This window comes from Nyctereutes procyonoides, unplaced genomic scaffold (genome assembly GCF_905146905.1).
Source record: "Nyctereutes procyonoides isolate TBG_1078 unplaced genomic scaffold, NYPRO_anot_genome, whole genome shotgun sequence".
Lineage (NCBI taxonomy): Eukaryota > Metazoa > Chordata > Mammalia > Carnivora > Canidae > Nyctereutes > Nyctereutes procyonoides.
Window position 1 is genome coordinate 48,503,451 of NW_026575044.1, and position 18,467 is coordinate 48,521,917.

At 39.4% G+C, this 18,467-nt stretch overlaps 2 protein-coding genes across 5 annotated transcripts in view; one reads left to right on the forward strand and one right to left on the reverse strand.

Annotated features, from left to right (window-relative positions):
• The window catches only part of RALBP1 (ralA binding protein 1), a 58,212-nt gene that overhangs the window by 2,794 nt on the left and 36,951 nt on the right, over window positions 1-18,467 (forward strand). The gene's annotated exons all lie outside the window — the stretch shown is intronic.
• Window positions 13,558-14,637, reverse strand: LOC129508972 (glyceraldehyde-3-phosphate dehydrogenase-like). Its single transcript, XM_055324303.1, has one exon. It carries the CDS (start codon window positions 14,635-14,637, stop codon window positions 13,648-13,650), a length of 990 nt encoding a protein of 329 aa, XP_055180278.1. The 3' UTR covers window positions 13,558-13,647.

The window sequence follows — 18,467 nt, forward strand, 5'->3', positions numbered from 1 at the left end:
ATAGCTAGTGGGCAGGGGCCAAATTATGGATGGTCTTATACACAGTTGAAGTAACTTCAACTTTTGTCTTACAAGCAAATGGAAGTCACTGAGACAGGATAGGGAAAACAGAGGCCTAAGCTAGCTCAGCCCATTTTAACTCCCTGCTGTGTGTCTAGTGTTACATTAAGTACTTTATGCCTTATGTCCTTAAACTTGAAGGTTTAGGCATGACTGAGGCAGAAAATGAGGAACTTAAGGCAGAAGGAAAGCTGAATGTGATTAGAGAGCGTGGAACACTTCGGAGAGCTGGAAGCCTTTCTCTGCAACTATAGCATTGGATTTATGGTGGTGAGTAGCACAAGAGGAGGCTGCACAGATAGATCCTTGAGTATTGCATGACATTCTAAGGATTCCAGAATTTTTTTCCCTAGAATATAGATAATAGAATTTATGGATTTTAATCAGGAAAGAGTCATAAAATATTCATCTTAGATCATTCTGGTATTGTAGAGTGCAGATTTCAGAAGGGATGGAGGGAAGATAGGGCAGGGTGCAGAAAGACTGGTTAGGAGTTTTTGCACTAATTGAGGTGACAAAAAAAAAAAAAGACAAAAAAAAATAATTGAGGTGACGAGTAAGGCCCTCAGTTAAACCAAGGCAGAGTCAGTGGAGATGCGAAACAGTAGATTAATAGCACAAACATTTAGAAGGTAGAATTCAGAGGATTCAGTTACAGTTGGATTTTAACTTGGATCATTGAATAGACAGTGGTAAACTGCAGTTGACCCTTGGACAGTGTGAGGGTTAGGGACACCAGCCCTCCCCTTGCAGACCTCCCCCTTGCAGTCTAAAATCCTCGTATTACTTTTGACTCCCCCAAAACTTAACTACTAATAGCCTATTGTTGACTGGAAGCCCTACTGATAACTTAAGGTCAATTAACACATATTTTATATATTATGTATTGTATACTATATTTTTACAATAAAGCTAAAGAAAATGTTACTGAAATCATAGGGAAGAAAAAATACATTTATAATACTGTATGTGTGTGTGTGTGTGTGTGTGTATATATATATATATATATAAAACAACCAAACACATTTGAGTAGACCCACACAGCTCAAACCCTTGTTGTTCAAGGGTCAACTGTACTGACACAGGGACTTCAGGAAGGGGAACCAACGGGGGAGGAACAGTATTTCAGCTTTTGGATATGTTGAGGAGTTGTCTATGAAACATCCAGGTGAAGCATCAGCTATAGAGTTGGGTGTGTGGGTTTGGAGTCGAAGAGAGAGGTCTTGCTATGAGGGTCAGCAGGCTATATTATAGGTGGTAGCTGAAATCTTTGATTTCTGTAATACCATGTAGGAAGAGCTTACCAGTGGAGTGTAGTTCTGGAAATAGACAATGGAGAATAACATTTAAAGCCAGATAGAGGAAGAAGACTTGGAAAGGGAAATTCCTAAGTATTTAGAGATGCAAGGAAGTCATGAGAAAATGTCATATAAGCCAAAATGTAATCATTTCAAAGGGAAGCTATGCTTCACTACTAACTCTCCAGAAAAAAGAAAAAAATTTTAAAATAGGAAGCTGTACTTCAAATGCTTTGAGAACTTGAGTAAAACAAGGATTATTAGGAGTCTGTTGAATTTGATAACTAAGAGCAGTTTTGTAACCTTCTACTTAACGCTACCATTTGGGGAAGGGGCTAGTTTCTTTGAATTGGGAAGTTAATGGGAGATCAGAGGGTGAAGAAAGTAAATGTGGATTATTTCAAGAATAAACAAATCTTAGCTGTGACAGGAAGACTGGAAAGAGGTGTTAGCAGATGGTAAAAAGGTTTAAGAGAGTGATTTTAACATGGCAAAGACTTGAACCTGCTTTTTTCTTATGACAGTTTTATTGAAATGTAATTCATATAAAATTCATCCTTTTAAAGTGTACAATTCAGTAGTTTTTAGTATATTTGCAGAATTATGCAGCCATTTCCACAGTCAACTCTAGAACGTTTAATAACCTCAAAAAAAGAAACCTTTTACTCATTATCAGCTACTCACCATTTCCTCTGCTCCCACCCATTAGCAACCACTGATCTGCTGCTGTCTCTGGATTTGCCTGTTCTGGACATTTTATATAAATGGAATCACATATGTGATTATTTGTGACTGGCTTTCTTTTCTCAGTATAATGTTTTCAAGGTTTATCCATATTGTAGCATATATCAGGACTTCATTTCTTTTTATTGCCAACTAGTTTTCTATTCCTGAGTTATACCATGTTTTGTTTATCCGTTGATCAGCTGGTGACTGTTTGAGTTGTTTCTACTTTACAGCTATTGTGAATAATACTGGTACTGATACTCATGTGCATGTTTTTATGTGGATGTATGTTGCTCCTAGGTGTATACCTAGGAATAGAATTGCTAGATCATATGGCTACTCTTATGTTTAACGTTTTGAGGAACTATCAAAGTGTTTCCCAAAGCAGCTGCACCATTTCATTTATGCAGTGTAAGAATTCTGATATCTCTACAACTTTACCAACACTTGTTATTTTCTGGCTTTTAAAATTTTAGCTGTCCTAGCGTGTGTGAATTGGTATCTCATTGTGGGTTTGATTTGATGATGTTGGCCATGTTTTCGTGTGCTTATTGGCCATTTGTCTATTTTCTTTGGAAAAATATCTATTCAGTTTCTTTGCCCATTTTACAGTTGGGTTGTTTGTCTTTTTGTTGTTGAGTTGTAAGTGTTCCTTTATATACTCTGGATGCTAGAACCTTTTCAGAATATGATGTGCCGATATTTTCTTTCATTCTTTAGGTTGTCTTTTTACTCTCTCTTTTTTTTTTAATTTTTTTTTGTCTTTTTACTCTCTTGATAATACCCTCTGATATACAAAATTTTAAAATTTTGATGAAATACAGTTTATCCATTTGCTTCTTTTGTTACTCATGATTTTAGTGTCATATCTAAGAATCCATTGTCAAATCCAAGGTTGTGAACATTTACACTATACTCTCTTCTAAAATTTTTTTGGTTTTAGTTTTTATATTTAGGCATTGATTCATTTTGAGTGAATTTTTGTGTATGGTCTGAGGTGTGGGTCATTTTCTTGCATATGGAAATCCAATTATTTTATCCCCATCTGTTGAAGAGATTATTTGAAGAATAAACAAATCTTAGCTGTGATGACCGGATATTCTTTTTGCACTGAATAGTCTTGACACCTTTATTGATAATCAGTTGACCATAGATGTTTGGGTTTTCTTCTGGGCTCTCAAGTTGATTCCATAGGTCTATATGTTTATACTAATGTCAGTACCACATTGTTTTGATTACTCTAGTTTTGTTGTGCCTTTTGAAATCAGGAAATGTGAGTCTTCCAGGTCTGTTCTTTTTCATTTTTTGTGTGTGGTTATTTAGGACCCATTGCAATTCCATATTAAACTGAAGATCAAAAAACAAAACAAAACAAAAAATCCAAAACAACAAAACTGAGGATCATCTTTTCCCCACAAACAAATTTTTTTTAAAAATTTCATTTTTGGAATGTTGCTGGTGTGTGGATATGTACTTTATTTTCTATCTTCATCTTTTTTTTTAAAGATTTTATTTATTCATGAGACACACACACACACACAGAGGCAGAGACACAGGCAGAGGGAGAAACAGGCTCCATGCAAGGACCCCAACGTGGGACCCGATCCTGGGTCTCTAGGATCACACCCTGCAGCACTAAATTACTGTGCCACCAGGGCTGCCCTATCTTCATCTTTTATCCTGTAACTTTGTTAAACTCGTTTACTAGTTCCAATAATTTTCTAGCATATGCTTCTTGTTTTCTGTGTAAGATCATGTGATCTGTGAACGAATAGAGACAATTTTAATTCTTTACCAATGTGAATGCCTTTTATTAATTGATTTTTTTTTTTTTTAATTGCCATGGCTAGAAGTTCCAGTTCAGTATTGAATAGAAATGGCAAGGACAAACCTCTTTGTCTTGTTCCTGGTCTTAGGACAGCTTCCAGTCTTTCACCATTAACTGTAATGTTAACTCTGCATTTTTCACTGATACCCTTTATCAGTTGCCTTTTGTCCCTAGTTTTTCAGATGTTCTGTTAAATGTTTGTTAAGATTTCTACATATTTTTTAATTAAATTTTTTTCCTGTTATTGATTTTCAATGTTCTTTCATTGTGGTTGGAGAACATACTTTGTGTGCTTTAACTCTTACAAAATTTATTCAGGTTAGTTGATTGCCTGACATATGATCTGTCTTAAAGAATGTCCCAAGTGCGCTTGAGATGAATCTGTATTCTGCTCCTGTTAAGTTGCATGTTCTGGAGATATCTGTTAGGTCTAATTTGTTTGAAGTATTGGTCAAGTTTTCTCTTTCCTTATTGATGTCTTGCCTGGTTGGTTTGTCCACTATTGAAAGGGGGATAGTGAAGTCTTCAACTATTGTTGAACTGTTTTTTCCTTTTGATTTAGTCAGTTTTTTTCCCCCTTGCCTTTTAAGGTTCTGTTATTAGGTGCATATACATTTATAATTGTTATCTTGTTGCTCTACCATTTTATCATTATGTAATACTCTTTATCTCTTATATTTCATTTTAAAGCATATTTTATTTGGTATTAGTATAGTCAATCATCTCAGTTCTCTTATGGTTACTGATTGCATGAAATATCTGTTTCCATGCTTTTTTAAAAAAAAAATTTTTTTTTAATTTATTTATGATAGTTACAGAGAGAGAGAGAGAGAGAGAGAGAGAGGCAGAGACACAGGCAGAGGGAGAAGCAGGCTCCACGCACCGGGAGCCCGACGTGGGACTCGATCCCGGGTCTCCAGGATCGCGCCCCGGGCCAAAGGCAGGCGCCAAACCGCTGCGCCACCCAGGGATCCCTGTTTCCATGCTTTTATTTCAACTTGTGTCTTAGAACTTGAGTCTCTTGTGGGCAACATATAGTTGGATCTTTTCTTGAGATTATATTTATTTATTCACGAGAGGCACAGAAAGAAAGGCAGAGGCCTAAGCAGAGGGAGAAGCAGGTTCCCCACAGGGAACCTGATGTGAGACTTGATCCCAGGACCCCTAGGTTCACCACTTGAGCAGAAGGCAGACACTCAACCGCTGAGCCACTCAGGTGCTCTACTTGGGTCTTTTTTTTTTTTTTTTTTTAAATCTGTTTTGCCATTATCTGCCTTTTAATTTTGGGAATTTAGCCCATTTAATTTTTAAAGTAATTACTGATTAGGAGGAAGTTCTGCCCTATTGCTGCTTATCTTTTATATATTTTAAATCTTTTTTATTTTTCAATTCTTTCATTATTGCCTTCTATGTTTCTTTGCAGTGTACTATTTTAATTCTTTACATTTAATTTACTATATATTTTTGAATTATTTCTTAGTGGTTGCCCTGGGATTCCAAGGAACATTTTAATTTGTAATGTAGTTCAGATTAATACGTTTAATTTCAACAGTGTATAAAAGCTATTCCTATAGCTTCATTCCCCCCCAGTGGTACTTTTGTCACAAGTTGTATCTTTTTTTTTTTTTTTTTAAATCTATGTATTCAAGAGAGACACAGAGAGAGAGGAAGAGGCAGAGACACAGGCAGAGGGAGAAGCAGGCTTCATGCAGGGAGCCCGCTGTGGGACTCCATCTCAGGACCCCGGGATCATGACCTGAGCCAAAGGCAGACGCTCAACTGCTGAGCCACCCAGGCTTCCCACAAGTTGTATCTTTATACATTGTATGCCCATCTCATGTGAAATTGTTGCTTTATGCCGTTGTCATTCAAATCAAAAAGGAGAGATAAGAGACACAAAAGAAAAATACATTTATTTTTTATATTTTCTAAAGATTTTATTTACTTATTTGAGAGAGAGAGTACACAGGTGGGTGGAGCAGAGAGCCTTATGTGGGTGGGGCTTGATCCCAGGATCCTGAGATCATGACCTGACCTGAAATCAGATGTTTAACTGACTGAGCCACCCAGGAGTCCTGAGAAATACATTTATACTGTCTTTTGAAATTGGCATGTCTTTTATATTTACCTATGTAGTTACTTTTACTTTTTTTTTTTTAAAGGTTTTATTTATTTACTCATGAGAGAGACAGAGAGAGGCAGAGACACAGGCAGAGGGAGAAGGAGGCTCCATGCAGGGAGCCTGACGGGGGACTCGATCTTGGGGCCCCAGGATCACACCCTGGGCTGAAGGCGGTGCTAAACTGCTGAGCCACCTGGGCTGCCCTGTTCTTTATTTCTTCATGTGGATTCAAGTTACTGTATGGTTTTCTTTCATTTCAGCATGAAGGACATCATTTAGCATTTCTTGTAGGATAGATCCATTAGCAATGAATTCTTTCAGATTTTCTTGCTCTGAGAATGTATTATTTTTTCTTTTAATTTTGAAAGATAATTTTACAAGGTAAAGATTCTCAGTTGACAGGTTTTTTTTTTTTCCTTTTAGTACTTTGATTATGTCATCCCACTGCCTTCTGCTTTTATGGTTTCTGATGAGAAGTCAGCTGATAATGATAGTGAGGATCCCTTTTATGTGATGAGTCACTTCACTGTAGCTTTTTTCAGGATTCTCTTTTTGTCTTTGAACTATTTGATAAAGGTGTGCCTCGGTGTGAATTTCACTGAATTTCTCCTGCTTAGAGTTTGGTAAGCTTGGATTTGTAGATTAATGTATTTCATTAAATTTGAGAAGTTTTTAGCCACTGTTTCTTCAAATATTATTTCTGGTCTTTTCTTTCTCTCCTCTCCTTTCGGTACTGCCATTTTGCTTTTGATGTGCCAGATGGTGTCCCACAGATCTTTTAGACTTTGTTATATTTTCTTCATTCATTTTTTTCTTTCTGATCCCAAGGCTGATATATCTTTAAGATTACTTGTTCTTTATCCTGCTTTTTCAAATTTGCTGTTAAGCCCATATAGTGAATTTTTCATTTCAGTTATTATACTTTTCAATTCTAGAATTTCTGTTTGATTCTTTTAAAAATTTCTGTCTCAGGATCCCTGGGTGGCGCAGCGGTTTAGCGCCTGCCTTTGGCCCAGGGCGCGATCCTGGAGACCCGGGATCAAATCCCACATCGGGCTCCTGGTACATGGAGTCTGCTTCTCCCTCTGCCTGTGTCTCTTCCTCTCTCTCTCTCTCTCTGTGTGACTGTCATAAATAAAAAATTAAAAAATATATATTTAAAAAAAATTTCTGTCTCTTTGCTAATATTCTTTATCTGGTGAGACAGAGTTCTTATGCTTTCCTTTAATTCTTCAGACATAATTTCCTTTTGCTTTTGAACATATTTATTTGAAGTCTTTGTCCAGTAAGTCTAATGTCTAGGATTCCTTAGGAAGAATTTTTAGTGATTTCCTTTTTTTCCTGTGTTATGGGCCTTTTTTCTTTACATGTATGCATTTTTTTGTTGTTGAAATTGGACATTTTGAGCATTATAATATGGCATGTTCTAGGAAATTAGACTCTCCTTTCCCCCCAGAGATGTTGCTACTTGTAGCTGTTGTTAGTTTGTTTAGGAGCTTTTCTGAACTAATTTTGTAGAGTATGCATTCTTTGTCATGTGTGCCCATTGAAGTTTATGTCTGTGTTCTGTCAGCTAATGATTGAACAGGTATATCCTTAAACATTTAGTACCAACAGTATCCGCTAGTGTCTTCAGAAGGGTCTTGTGCTTCTGTTGGAGTATTTGTTCCTTGAGCACTGGCCACTTTACAACTCTAGTTAATTTCCTGTTTGTCTAGAGGTGAAGGTCATTCAGAAGTGAGAGTGTAGGGACTCCTTGGATAGGATGAACTCAGGGAGAGCCATACTGAGAATCTTAACCAAATAATTGAAAGACAAAGAGAGAGAATCTTAAAAGAAGCAAGAGTGAAGTGACTCCTTACATACAAGGAATCCTCATATTTAACAGCTGGCTGTTCTGACTTCTTACCGGAAACTATAGAGGCCAGGAAGTGGTGAGATGATGTAGTCAAAGTACTGAAAGAAAAAAACTGTCAACCAAGAGCTGGCAAAATTTCTCAGCATGTGCACAGCCCTGGGCATACACGTTGTGTCCTAGATTCAACAGGAATCTGTTGAAGCTGTTCAAGGTTCTTATTTCTCAAAATATCTCATTGCCCAGGCTTTCTTCTCAAGGTTTTTGGTCAGTTTGTTTGCCCCAACTGTTAGTCATTGTGTCAGGCAGCAGGCACTGAAATTGTCTGCCTGCTTATGTTTTTGACAAACATCCTTTGTGTTCTGTAGTGGCGTTAGCTCTGGAGGAAGTCTGAGTTAGCAGCATTAGGTGAGTTAAAGCAAGACTTTTCAGCACGTCTTCCAGGGAACCACTAGATCAGTCAAAACAAATATTTCCAGTTTGTATGTGAATGAGGTTTGTTTTGCCATCCCAGTACCAGGAATGTGGGCTGTTGTTTTCATGATCACCACTGATATGCAGAGTCCAGGATAGGAGAAGGTAAGTTAAATGCTATAAAGCTCTATGTTCTTACCCAGATTTAGCTGTTTTCCTGGAATAAGTATTCTCTGGATTGCTAAAAGTTTTTGGTTAGTTTCTGGTGTTCTGGAAAAGTTGATTCTGACAGTTTTTAGTTGCGTTTGCTATTTCTTATTCCAGCATTTTGTGAACATTACTCCCCATTTGTTTATTTTACTATACTTATTTTTGGGCTATCTGTATTAGTATAAATCAAGTGAATTTTATGTTTCATGGAGCATACAGAGGGTCAGTATATTCTCTTTTTCAGTGCTTTATTTTTTAAGGATTTTAGGTGCTTAGAGAGATGCAATATAAATAAAGGCTTTCTGGCCATTATAAACACTATAATAAGCATCCTTTTACTTAGATTTTTGGTTACTTTGTGTATTTGAGGATAAGATTTTGATGGTGGAATTGCTAGGTGAGAATATTCATTTTTGATAGATTTTTCTAGATTTCCCTTTAAATTTCCCAGGAAATTAAGGCTAACTAGAGTTATAAAGTGGCTAGTGCTCAAGGAACAAATACTCAAAACACTCCAGTTTATACTTTAACCAGTAGTATATGGGGATGTCTCTTCACACCTTTCCATTATTGGGTATCAGATTTGTTTATCTTAAGAAAATTTGTGGTTGAAAAGAGCATCTCTTTAATTTCTTATTCCTTCATTTTTGTATTATTTTACTTTTTTTTTCTATTGAAGTTCAGTTTGCCAACATATAGTATAATTCCCAGTGCTCATCCCATCTTTATTTTCTGTTTTTTTTTTCTAAAGATTTTAATTTATTTGAGAGAGAGAGAGAACAAGCTGGGAGGTGGGGCAGAGGGAGACAGAGAAGCAGACTCCCTACTGATCAGAGAGCCCCATGTGGGGCTTTATCTCAGGATCCTGGGATCATGATCTGAGCCAAAGGAAGACACATAATGGTTGAGTCACCCAGGCACCCCTATTCCTTTATTTTCAAAATATCTTTTTAAAAAAGATTTATTTTAGAGGGAGAGAGAGTGGGGGTGGGAGGGGGGAGGGACAGTGAGAGAGGGAGAATCTCAAGCAGACTCCTTGGTGAGTGTGGAGCTTGACACAGGGCTTGGTCTCACAACCCTGAGATCAAGAGTCAGACGCTTAACCCGTAATTTAAGATTTTATTTTTTTGACAGAATGAGCATGAGCAGAAGAAGAGAGTGAGTCAGAGGGAGAGGGAGAAGCAGGCTCCCCGCTGAGCAGAGTGTGCCATGTGGGGCTTGATCTCAGGACCCTGGGAACATGACCTGAGTTGAAGGCAGACACTTAACTGACTGAGCCATCCAGGCACCCTGCCTTCATGTTTAAAATATCGTTTTGGGGGCAGACCTGGTGGCTCAGCGGTTTAGCGCTGCCTTCAGCTCAGGGCATGATCCTGGAGTCCCGGGATGGAGTCCCTGCATGGAGCCTGCTTCTCCCTCTGCCTGTGTCTCTGCCTCTTTCTCTCTCTCTCTGTGTTCTCTCATGAATAAATAAATAAAGTCTTTAAAAAAAATACCTTTTTTGTACATACCTTCTACCATGTTTTTTTTTTAGTTCTTTAATTCTTTAAAAATTCTTATTTATTTATTCATGAGACAGAGAGAGCAGGGGGTGGGGGGTGCAGAGACACAGGCAGAGGGAGAAGCAGGCTCCGTGCAGAAGCCTGATGAGGAACTCAATCTGGGCACCTGACCTGGGGACCATGTCCTGAGCCAAAGGCTGACGCTCAACTGCTGAGCCACCGAGGCATCCCTTGTTTTTCTTGTTAAGAAAATTTTATAAAATATTTGCCATGTCTAAGGAGTGCCTGGGTGGCTCAGTCGATTGGGCATCAGACACTCGATTTTAGCTCATATTGTATCTCAGGGTCATGAGATCTGAGTCCTGTGTCAGGCTCTGCCCTCAGTGGGGAGTCTACCGGAGATATTTTCTCCGTCCTCTTCTCTCCCTCCCCCTGCTTCTGCACATGTGCGAGCATGGTTTCTCTCCCTAAAATAAATTTTAAAAAAATATTTGCCATGGGGATCCCTGGGTGGCGCAGTGGTTTGGCGCCTGCCTTTGGCCCAGGGCACGATCCTGAAGACCCGGGATCGAATCCCATGTCGGGCTCCCGGTGCATGGAGCCTGCTTCTCCCTCTGCCTGTGTCTCTGCCTCTCTTTCTCTCTCTCTGTGTGTGACTATCATAAATAAATAAAAATTTATTTAAAAAAATTTTGCCATGTCTAGTACCAGTATTTTTTCCAAGTTTCTTCGTGGCTTTTTAAATTAGTATATGATGGGTCACCTGAGTGGTTCAGTTGGTTAAGCATCTAACTCTTGCTTTCAGCTCAGGTCATGATCTTAGGTTGTGAGTTCAAGTTGTGTCTGCCTAGTGCTCAGTGTGGAGTTACGCTGGATATTTTCTCTCTCCCTCTCCCTCCCTTTCGCCCCCTGCTGCCCCCTGCTGGCGAATGTTCTCTTGCTGTCTCTCCAAATCTTTTAAAAATGTTAACAATTTATAATAAAAACTTTAAAGAATTTGTTTATGATGTTTTAAAAATGTACTTAAGGGGACGCCTGGGTTGCTTTAGCGGTTGAGCGTCTGTCTTTGGCTCAGGGCATGATCCCATCATCAAATCCCACATTGGGCTCCCTGTGGGGAGCCTGCTTCTCCCTCTGTGTCTCTGCCTCCCTCTGTGTCTTTCATGAATAAATAAATAAAATCTGTAGAAAGAAATAAAAAATGAAAATGTACTTAAGATTTTTTGAAGCGTTTTCAAATAGTCAAAAAGAAGGCAAGAAAAGCTTCCTTTTTTCATATTCTTGTACGGGGTAGAAATATAGTTTAGAATATCTCAAGTTTTGCCCAGATATGTTTATGCTCTTGCTTTTTTAGACTTAATAGCACAGTTAAATATTGGCTAATATTACTACTTAGTACCTCCTGTCTGAGGAATTTCATTTTATTAAATCTTGGCAATGTCTTGCCAGATGTCAACATTCTTTTGTACAGATAAGGAGATTTGGTCCCTGAAAGGTGATGGCATTTAGTCCAAACCCATAATTATGTTCCAGACAGAGCTAAGATTTGAATCCAGATTGTCTCTCAGGCTCTAGAGCCCATATACTTCCTATTTACCAGATTATCTCTCCATAAGGTATTTCCCAGTTTCCTTGCAGAGGGAAGGGGAGCTGGGTGAGACAAATAATACAATTGTGTTTTTCTCAGCCACTAAAAGTACTACCAAAGGAATAGTATTTCTTGTATGTTCTTGCAGAGATGTTTTATACACAAAGAAAGATGTTTGTATAAATGTGTATAATTTTTTTAAAGATTTCATTTATTTATTCATGAGAGACAGAGAGAGAGAGAGAGACAGAGACACAGGCAGAGGGAGAAGCAGGCTCCATGTAGGGAGCCCGATACGGGACTTAATCCCGGGACTCCAGGATCACAACCTGAGCCTAAGGCAGACGCTTAATCGCAGAGCCACCCAGGTGTCCCTAAATGTGTATACTTTTTGAAAAAGATTTATTTTAGAGAGTGTGTGCGTTTGCGCAGATGAGTAAGAGGAGAGGTAGAGGGAGAAAGAGAATCTCAAGCAAACTCCCCACTGAGCCTGGAGCCTGACTCAGGGCTTGATTCCACAACCCTGATCACAGCCTGAGCCAAAATGAAGAGTCGGTTGCCCAATCAACTGAGCCCTGCAGGTGCCCCTAAATATGTATACGTTCTATTTCTAGGCAGCTTTTTTTTTTTTAAGATTTTATTTATTTATTCATGAGAGACAGAGAGAGAGAGAGAGAGAGAGAGAGGCAGAGACACAGGCAAAAGGAGAAGCAGGCTCCATGCAGGAAGCCCGATGTGGGACTCGATCCTGAATCTCCAGGATCACGCCCCGGACTGAAGGTGGTGCTAAACCGCTGAGCCACCAGGGCTGCCCAGCTATTTTTTTTTTTTTTTTTAAAGAAAAGATGTATTTACTTATTTTAGAGATAGCATGCAGTGGGGAGAGGCAGAAGGCAAGGGGAAGAATCCCAAGCAGTTTCCCTGCAAGGGAGGAGCCAGATGCAGGGCTCGATCTCATGACACTGAGATCATGACCTGAGCCAAAATCAAGAGGTAGCTGACCAACCAACTGAACCACCCAAGCATTCCACTATTCTAAACAGTTGTAATACGTGAAATGAGGGAATCTGTATTTGTTGAGTACTTGTTGTATGCCAGGTTCTACTAGGCCTATTTATATTTGAGGAAAGTCCTTAAAACTGGTTACGTTGAAAAGTTGTACAAAGATTTAAAAATGAAGCTTTTACATAAAGAGTTAAAAATACTAGTAAAACTCATTTGTAATTGTTTTCAGAGTTAATACCATGGTATGATGAAGCATCACAGTTCATTATGAATTGAATGTTAGATTAATTTAAAAACACTGAAAATTGAGAGGCAGATATTGTGACAGGTTGAGAATAAAACTGCATACTGTTGCCTCAAAAATGAGGTATGATTGTCAGTTGTAGAAGCTGTGTGACCAGGATTTTCCTCTTAACCTTTTTGTAGATAAGAATCTTCACCAACCTGCCAGCGGTGGGTGCCTTTAGATAAATGCAGTTAGATACGGAGCTACTAAAGAAAAGAAAGAGAGCCAGGGAAGATGAGGGAAGAAGGCTCCCCTCCCCTCTACTGGGAAGAAGACTTTGTAAGGAAGATTCATAAATTATAGCTGTAATTTTATTTTTTATTTTTTAAAATACTTTATTTATTCATGAGGAACAACAGAGAGAGGCAGAGACACAGGCAGAGGGAGAAGCAGGCTCCTTGCAAGGAGCTGGATGTGGGACTCAATCCCAGGACCAGGATCATGCCCTGAGCCAAAAGCAGATGCTCAACTGCTGAGCCTCTCGGGTGTCCCTATACCTGTAATTTTATTTATTTATTTATTTATTTATTTATTTATTTATTTATTTATTTGCTGGGTACAGTATATTGTATTGATGGTACATGACAAGGTAGGACTCCCCAAGACCCTCCCCTTTCTCGGGGTCTAGGATGTAAATTGGAGGTCAGGAGATTCTCAGTGTGTTGGGGGATTAAGTTGGGTCAAGGACTCCCCAGCAGCTGAGGGCCTCTCTCGTCCTCTTGTTCTTGCTGGGGCTGGTGGTCCAGGAGGCTCTTACTCCTTGGAGGCCATGTGGACCATGAGGTCCACCACCCGGTTGCTGTAGCCGAATTCATTGTCATACCAGGAAATGAGCTTGACGAAAAGGTCATTGAGGGCAATGCCAGCCCCGGTGTCGAAGGTGGAAGAGTGGGTGTCACTGTTGAAGTCGCAGGAGACAACCTGGTCCTCAGTGTAGCCCACGATACCCTTGAGGGGGCCCCCCGATGCCTGCTTCACCACCTTCTTGATGTTGTCATATTTGGCAGCTTTCTCCAGGCGGCAGGTCAGATCCACAGCTGACACGTTGGGGGTGGGGACACAGAAGGCCATGCCACTAATTTTCCTGTTCAGCTCAGGGATGACCTTGCCCACAGGCTTGGTGGTGCCAGTGGAAGCAGGGCTGATGTTCTGGGCAGCCCCTCGGCCGTCACGCCACAGCTTCCCAGAGGGGCTGTCCACGGTCTTCTGGGTGGCAGTGATGGCATGGACAGTGGTCATGAGGCCCTCCATGATGCCGAAGTGGTCATGGATGACTTTGGCTAGAGGAGCCAAGCAGTTGGTGGTGCAGGAGGCATTGCTGACAATCTTGAGGGAGTTCTCATACTTCTCGTGGTTCATGCCCATCACAAACATGGGGGCATCAGCAGAAGGAGCAGAGATGATGACCCTCTTGGCCCTGCCCTTCAAGTGAGCTCCAGCCATCTCCATGGTGGTGAAGACCCCAGTGGACTCCACAACATACTGAGCACCAGCATCACCCCATTTGATGTTGGCGGGATCTTGCTCCTGGAAGATGGAGATGGACTTCCCATTGATGACAAGTTTCCCGTTCTCAGCCTTGACTCTGCCGTGGGTAGAATCATACTGGAACATGTACACCATGTAGTTGAGATCAATGAAGGGGTCATTGATGGCGACAATATCCACTTTGCCAGAATTAAAAGCAGCTCTGGTGACCAGGCACCCAATACAGCCAAATCCGTTCACTCCGACCTTCACCATTGTGTCTCGGGGATGCGGCTGGCACTGCATCAGAAGATGCAACTGTCTGTCGAACGGGGAAGAGCAGAGAGCCCCTATACCTGTAATTTTAGATGTTGGTGATATTAAGTAGTTTGTTCCAAAGTTGAAGTAGTGAATCAAGAACGTTGACTTTCTGCCTAGGAAAATTATGGGAAACAAAAGTATGGTTATAAAACTGGAGAAAAGGTTCATTGAAGCCCATTTTATTATCCCATTTCTATGGTAACACAATTGAAAAGCAGCAGATGCCATCTAAGTTTTCAACTTAAGTTTAGCATTTTAAGAAAATGAGTATATTATGACATTACATTTAGCTTCCTCAGGTAATTTTTTTAAATTAAAAGACTTTTTAATTTTTTTTATTTATTTATTTTTATTTATTTATGATAGGCACACAGTGAGAGAGAGAGAGGCAGAGACACAGGCAGAGGGAGAAGCAGGCTCCATACACTGGGAGCCCGACGCGGGATTCGATCCCGGGTCTCCAGGATCGCGCCCCGGGCCAAAGGCAGGTGCCAAACCGCTGCGCCACCCAGGGATCCCTAAAAGACTTTTTAAAAACAGTTTTAGATGCAAAATTGAGTGCAAGATATGGAAATTTCCCATATACCCTCCACCCCCAAGCATACATAGCCTCCCCCATGATCAGCAACCCCCCCCCCCACCAGAATCATACATGTAACACCTGATGACCCTGTATTGACACATCATAATCACCCAGTCCATAGTTTACATCAAAGGTCATTCTTGGTGGGTTTGGACAAATACATAACGACATGACATGTACCCATCATTATGGTATCACACAGTGTTTCTCACATACCCCGTGTGCTCTGCCTGTTGTTCCCTGCCACCTCCCTCAGCCACAGCAACCATTGATCTTTTAGGAGTTTCTGTAGTTTTGCCTTTTCCAGAATGTCATATAATAGGAATCAGTATAGTATGTGGCCTTCTTAGATCGGCTTTCACTTTGTAATAGGCACTTAACAATTCTTCTCCATTTAGGATTCTGCTCATTTATTTTTAGCACTGAATAATATTCTATAGTCTGGATATAGCATAGTTTATCCTTTCACTTTACCAGAGGGCATCCTAGTTGCTTTTAAGTTTTGGCAATTATGAATAAATATAATTCTCTGAGTTAGCTGCCATAAACATCTTTTTTAGGGAGGTATAACTGACATATAATGTTACATTTATTTCAAGAATATAGTGTAATGATCACAAGAAGCCTAATTAACATCCATCACCATACGCAGTTACAAAAACATTTTTTAAAAAATAATTTAAAAAAATCTAACTTTGTTTTATCAGGTTCATCAGTTTTTCTCGTGACATATATGGAGAATTTTCATGTTTGTCATTTGTACGTCTTCTTTGGTGTCTGTTGCCATCTTTTGCTTGTTTTTAAATTGGTTTTCTTGTTGAGTTTCAAGACTTCTTTTACATAACTATTTGTACATAACAGTCGTTTATTACATTAATAGTCTTATGAATATCTTCTTGTCTGTGGCTTGTCTTCTCATTCTTGGTCTTAAGTCTCTTAATTTTTATGTTCACTCTCCCACTCTTCCTCCTCCCCCCCCTTTTTGTTTTTTGTGAATATTAACTAAGGAAACTAAATTTTATACCCTATAGATATTGAGTCTTAATCAGATTAAGGTTTTGTTTGCTTATTTTTGCAAGACTGCTGTGTGTCCATCAGAAAACACATTAAGGCTTGGTTTCTTTTTTGTGTGAGATCTTATGAACCATTGGTAATCATTGCCAGTATTTATTTTTAAATTGCTGATTAAGTGGTACTAGTCCATTTCTTCATTTATTAAGTGAAAGATCAAAGAAACTTGTTGTTGCATCAACATTTTGTATAGAAAATTTAGAATAAATGTTTTTCCCCCCTTTATTTACCAGCTATCCTAAATAATGAGATGGTAGTCTAGCATCCTCCAAAGTGACCAGTGAGTTTAATTTTTCACTGTCATTATGAACTCATAGATTTAAATATACTTGATACTTTTTAGTTAATTGCAATTATTTTATTAATTTTTGGCCAGTGGGAGCATCTTCTAGTTAGCTTCGGAATCCTTTTGACTTGATTCCAAGCATCTTGCATAACTTTTTACTTTCTTTTATGACATGGTATTTCAGCTTCATCTTGTACATATCCTGCTCTTAGACCTGGTGTCAGCTTAATGGAAATACCTAATAGTTGCATATGTTTTATTGTTAGGGTCACATAACTTCATGTGTACTTACGTCATGACAATTCAGTAGACATTTGAAAAAATACACATAAATTGAAAGAATAATATTTTTATTTCACTCTTAAATAACTCATGGTTTGCATGCTGGATACTGTATATATAAATACTTTGTAATCAGATTGGACGTTGCCACTCTTATTTCTTGTCTCATGTTGATTTTCTCTCGATACTTTAAAAGAAAATTATGGCTATTACTCCCCAAAATCCCACGTCACAAAGATATGTCATTGAAAGGAATATAGCTCAACCTAATGTTGAAATTGAACTTCTTTTAGCTAGTAGTTTGTACAGCGTCTGACAGATGTTGGGTACTGCTCTTTGTCTCCAATTGAAGATGGCTCTATATGACTTGGCTTATGATGCTCTGGGTGTCTCAGTGCACTGCTTGGGAACCATAGACTAGATACTTCTGCCCAGTTTCTGTTGTAACTAGTGGTGTGCATTTTAAGTATTTGTTTTGTTTACTAATCTATACCAACCTGCGGCTTGAATTCAAAACCCTGAGATCAAGAGTTGCATGCTCTTCTGACTGACTGAGCCTCCCAGGTGCCCCCAGTGGTGTGCATTTTATTTTATTTTATTTTATTTTTTTAAAGATTTTATTTATTTATTCATGAGAGACAGAGAGAAGCAGAGACATAGGCAGAGGGAGAAGCAGGCTCCCAGCAGAGGCTTAATGTGGGACTTGATCCTCAGACCCCAGGATCACGCCCTGAGCCGAAGGCAGACGCTCAACTGCTGAGCCACCCAGGTGTCCCATGGTGTACTGTTTAAAAGTCATTGTTAAGGTTTTTCGATTGTTCCATTCTCCAGTTAGTTTCTCATTTAAGATTTACTTGAGAATAGATTATGTGATTATGAAATGTGACAGGAACCCATCTCCCTCCATCCCCCAAGGAATATACCATTCCTTTAAAAATGGTTTATTAAGTACTGAATGATATATTTTTTAAAGATTTATTTATTTATTTATATTGACACGGGGAGAGAGAGAGAGAGAGAGGGAGAGAGAGAGAGAGAGAGAGAGAGAGAGAGAGAGAGAGAGAGGCAGAGACACAGGTAGAGGGAGAAGCAGGCTCCATCTGGGATCATGCCCTGGACTGAAGGTGGCGGTAAACCGCTGAGCCACCCAGGCTGCCCCTTACTGAAAACTTTTTTTTTCTTTGTATTAGAGTGACAGCTAGTGATAGCACTTTTGGTTTTGTTTAAAGGCAAGAGTCCAGTGTGCATTTTCCCCTGATACTTAATAAATGTATATATTCTTTGATTTGGACAGCTGTATGTAAGACTGAATTGTGTCCTTCCCAGTCTTTCACTTTGTAGGCGGAAGGTGGAATTATTTCCTGTGTGTTTTGGATGCTCATTTTCTAAGAAATGACATTTTTTTTTTAAAGATTTATCTATTTGTTTGAGAGAGTGTGTGTGTGTGCATGTGTGCGTGCTTGCACATGAGTGGGGGGAGGAGCAAAAGGAAAGAGGGGAGAGGGAGCACACTCCTGTCTGAGTGGGGAGTTGAACACGGGGCTGGGTCTCAGAACTCTGAGG

Coding starts and splice junctions, on each gene's coding strand:
- LOC129508972 (XM_055324303.1), bottom strand. CDS start 14,637: ATGGTGAAGGTCGGAGTGAACGGATTTGGCTGTATTGGGTGCCTGGTC.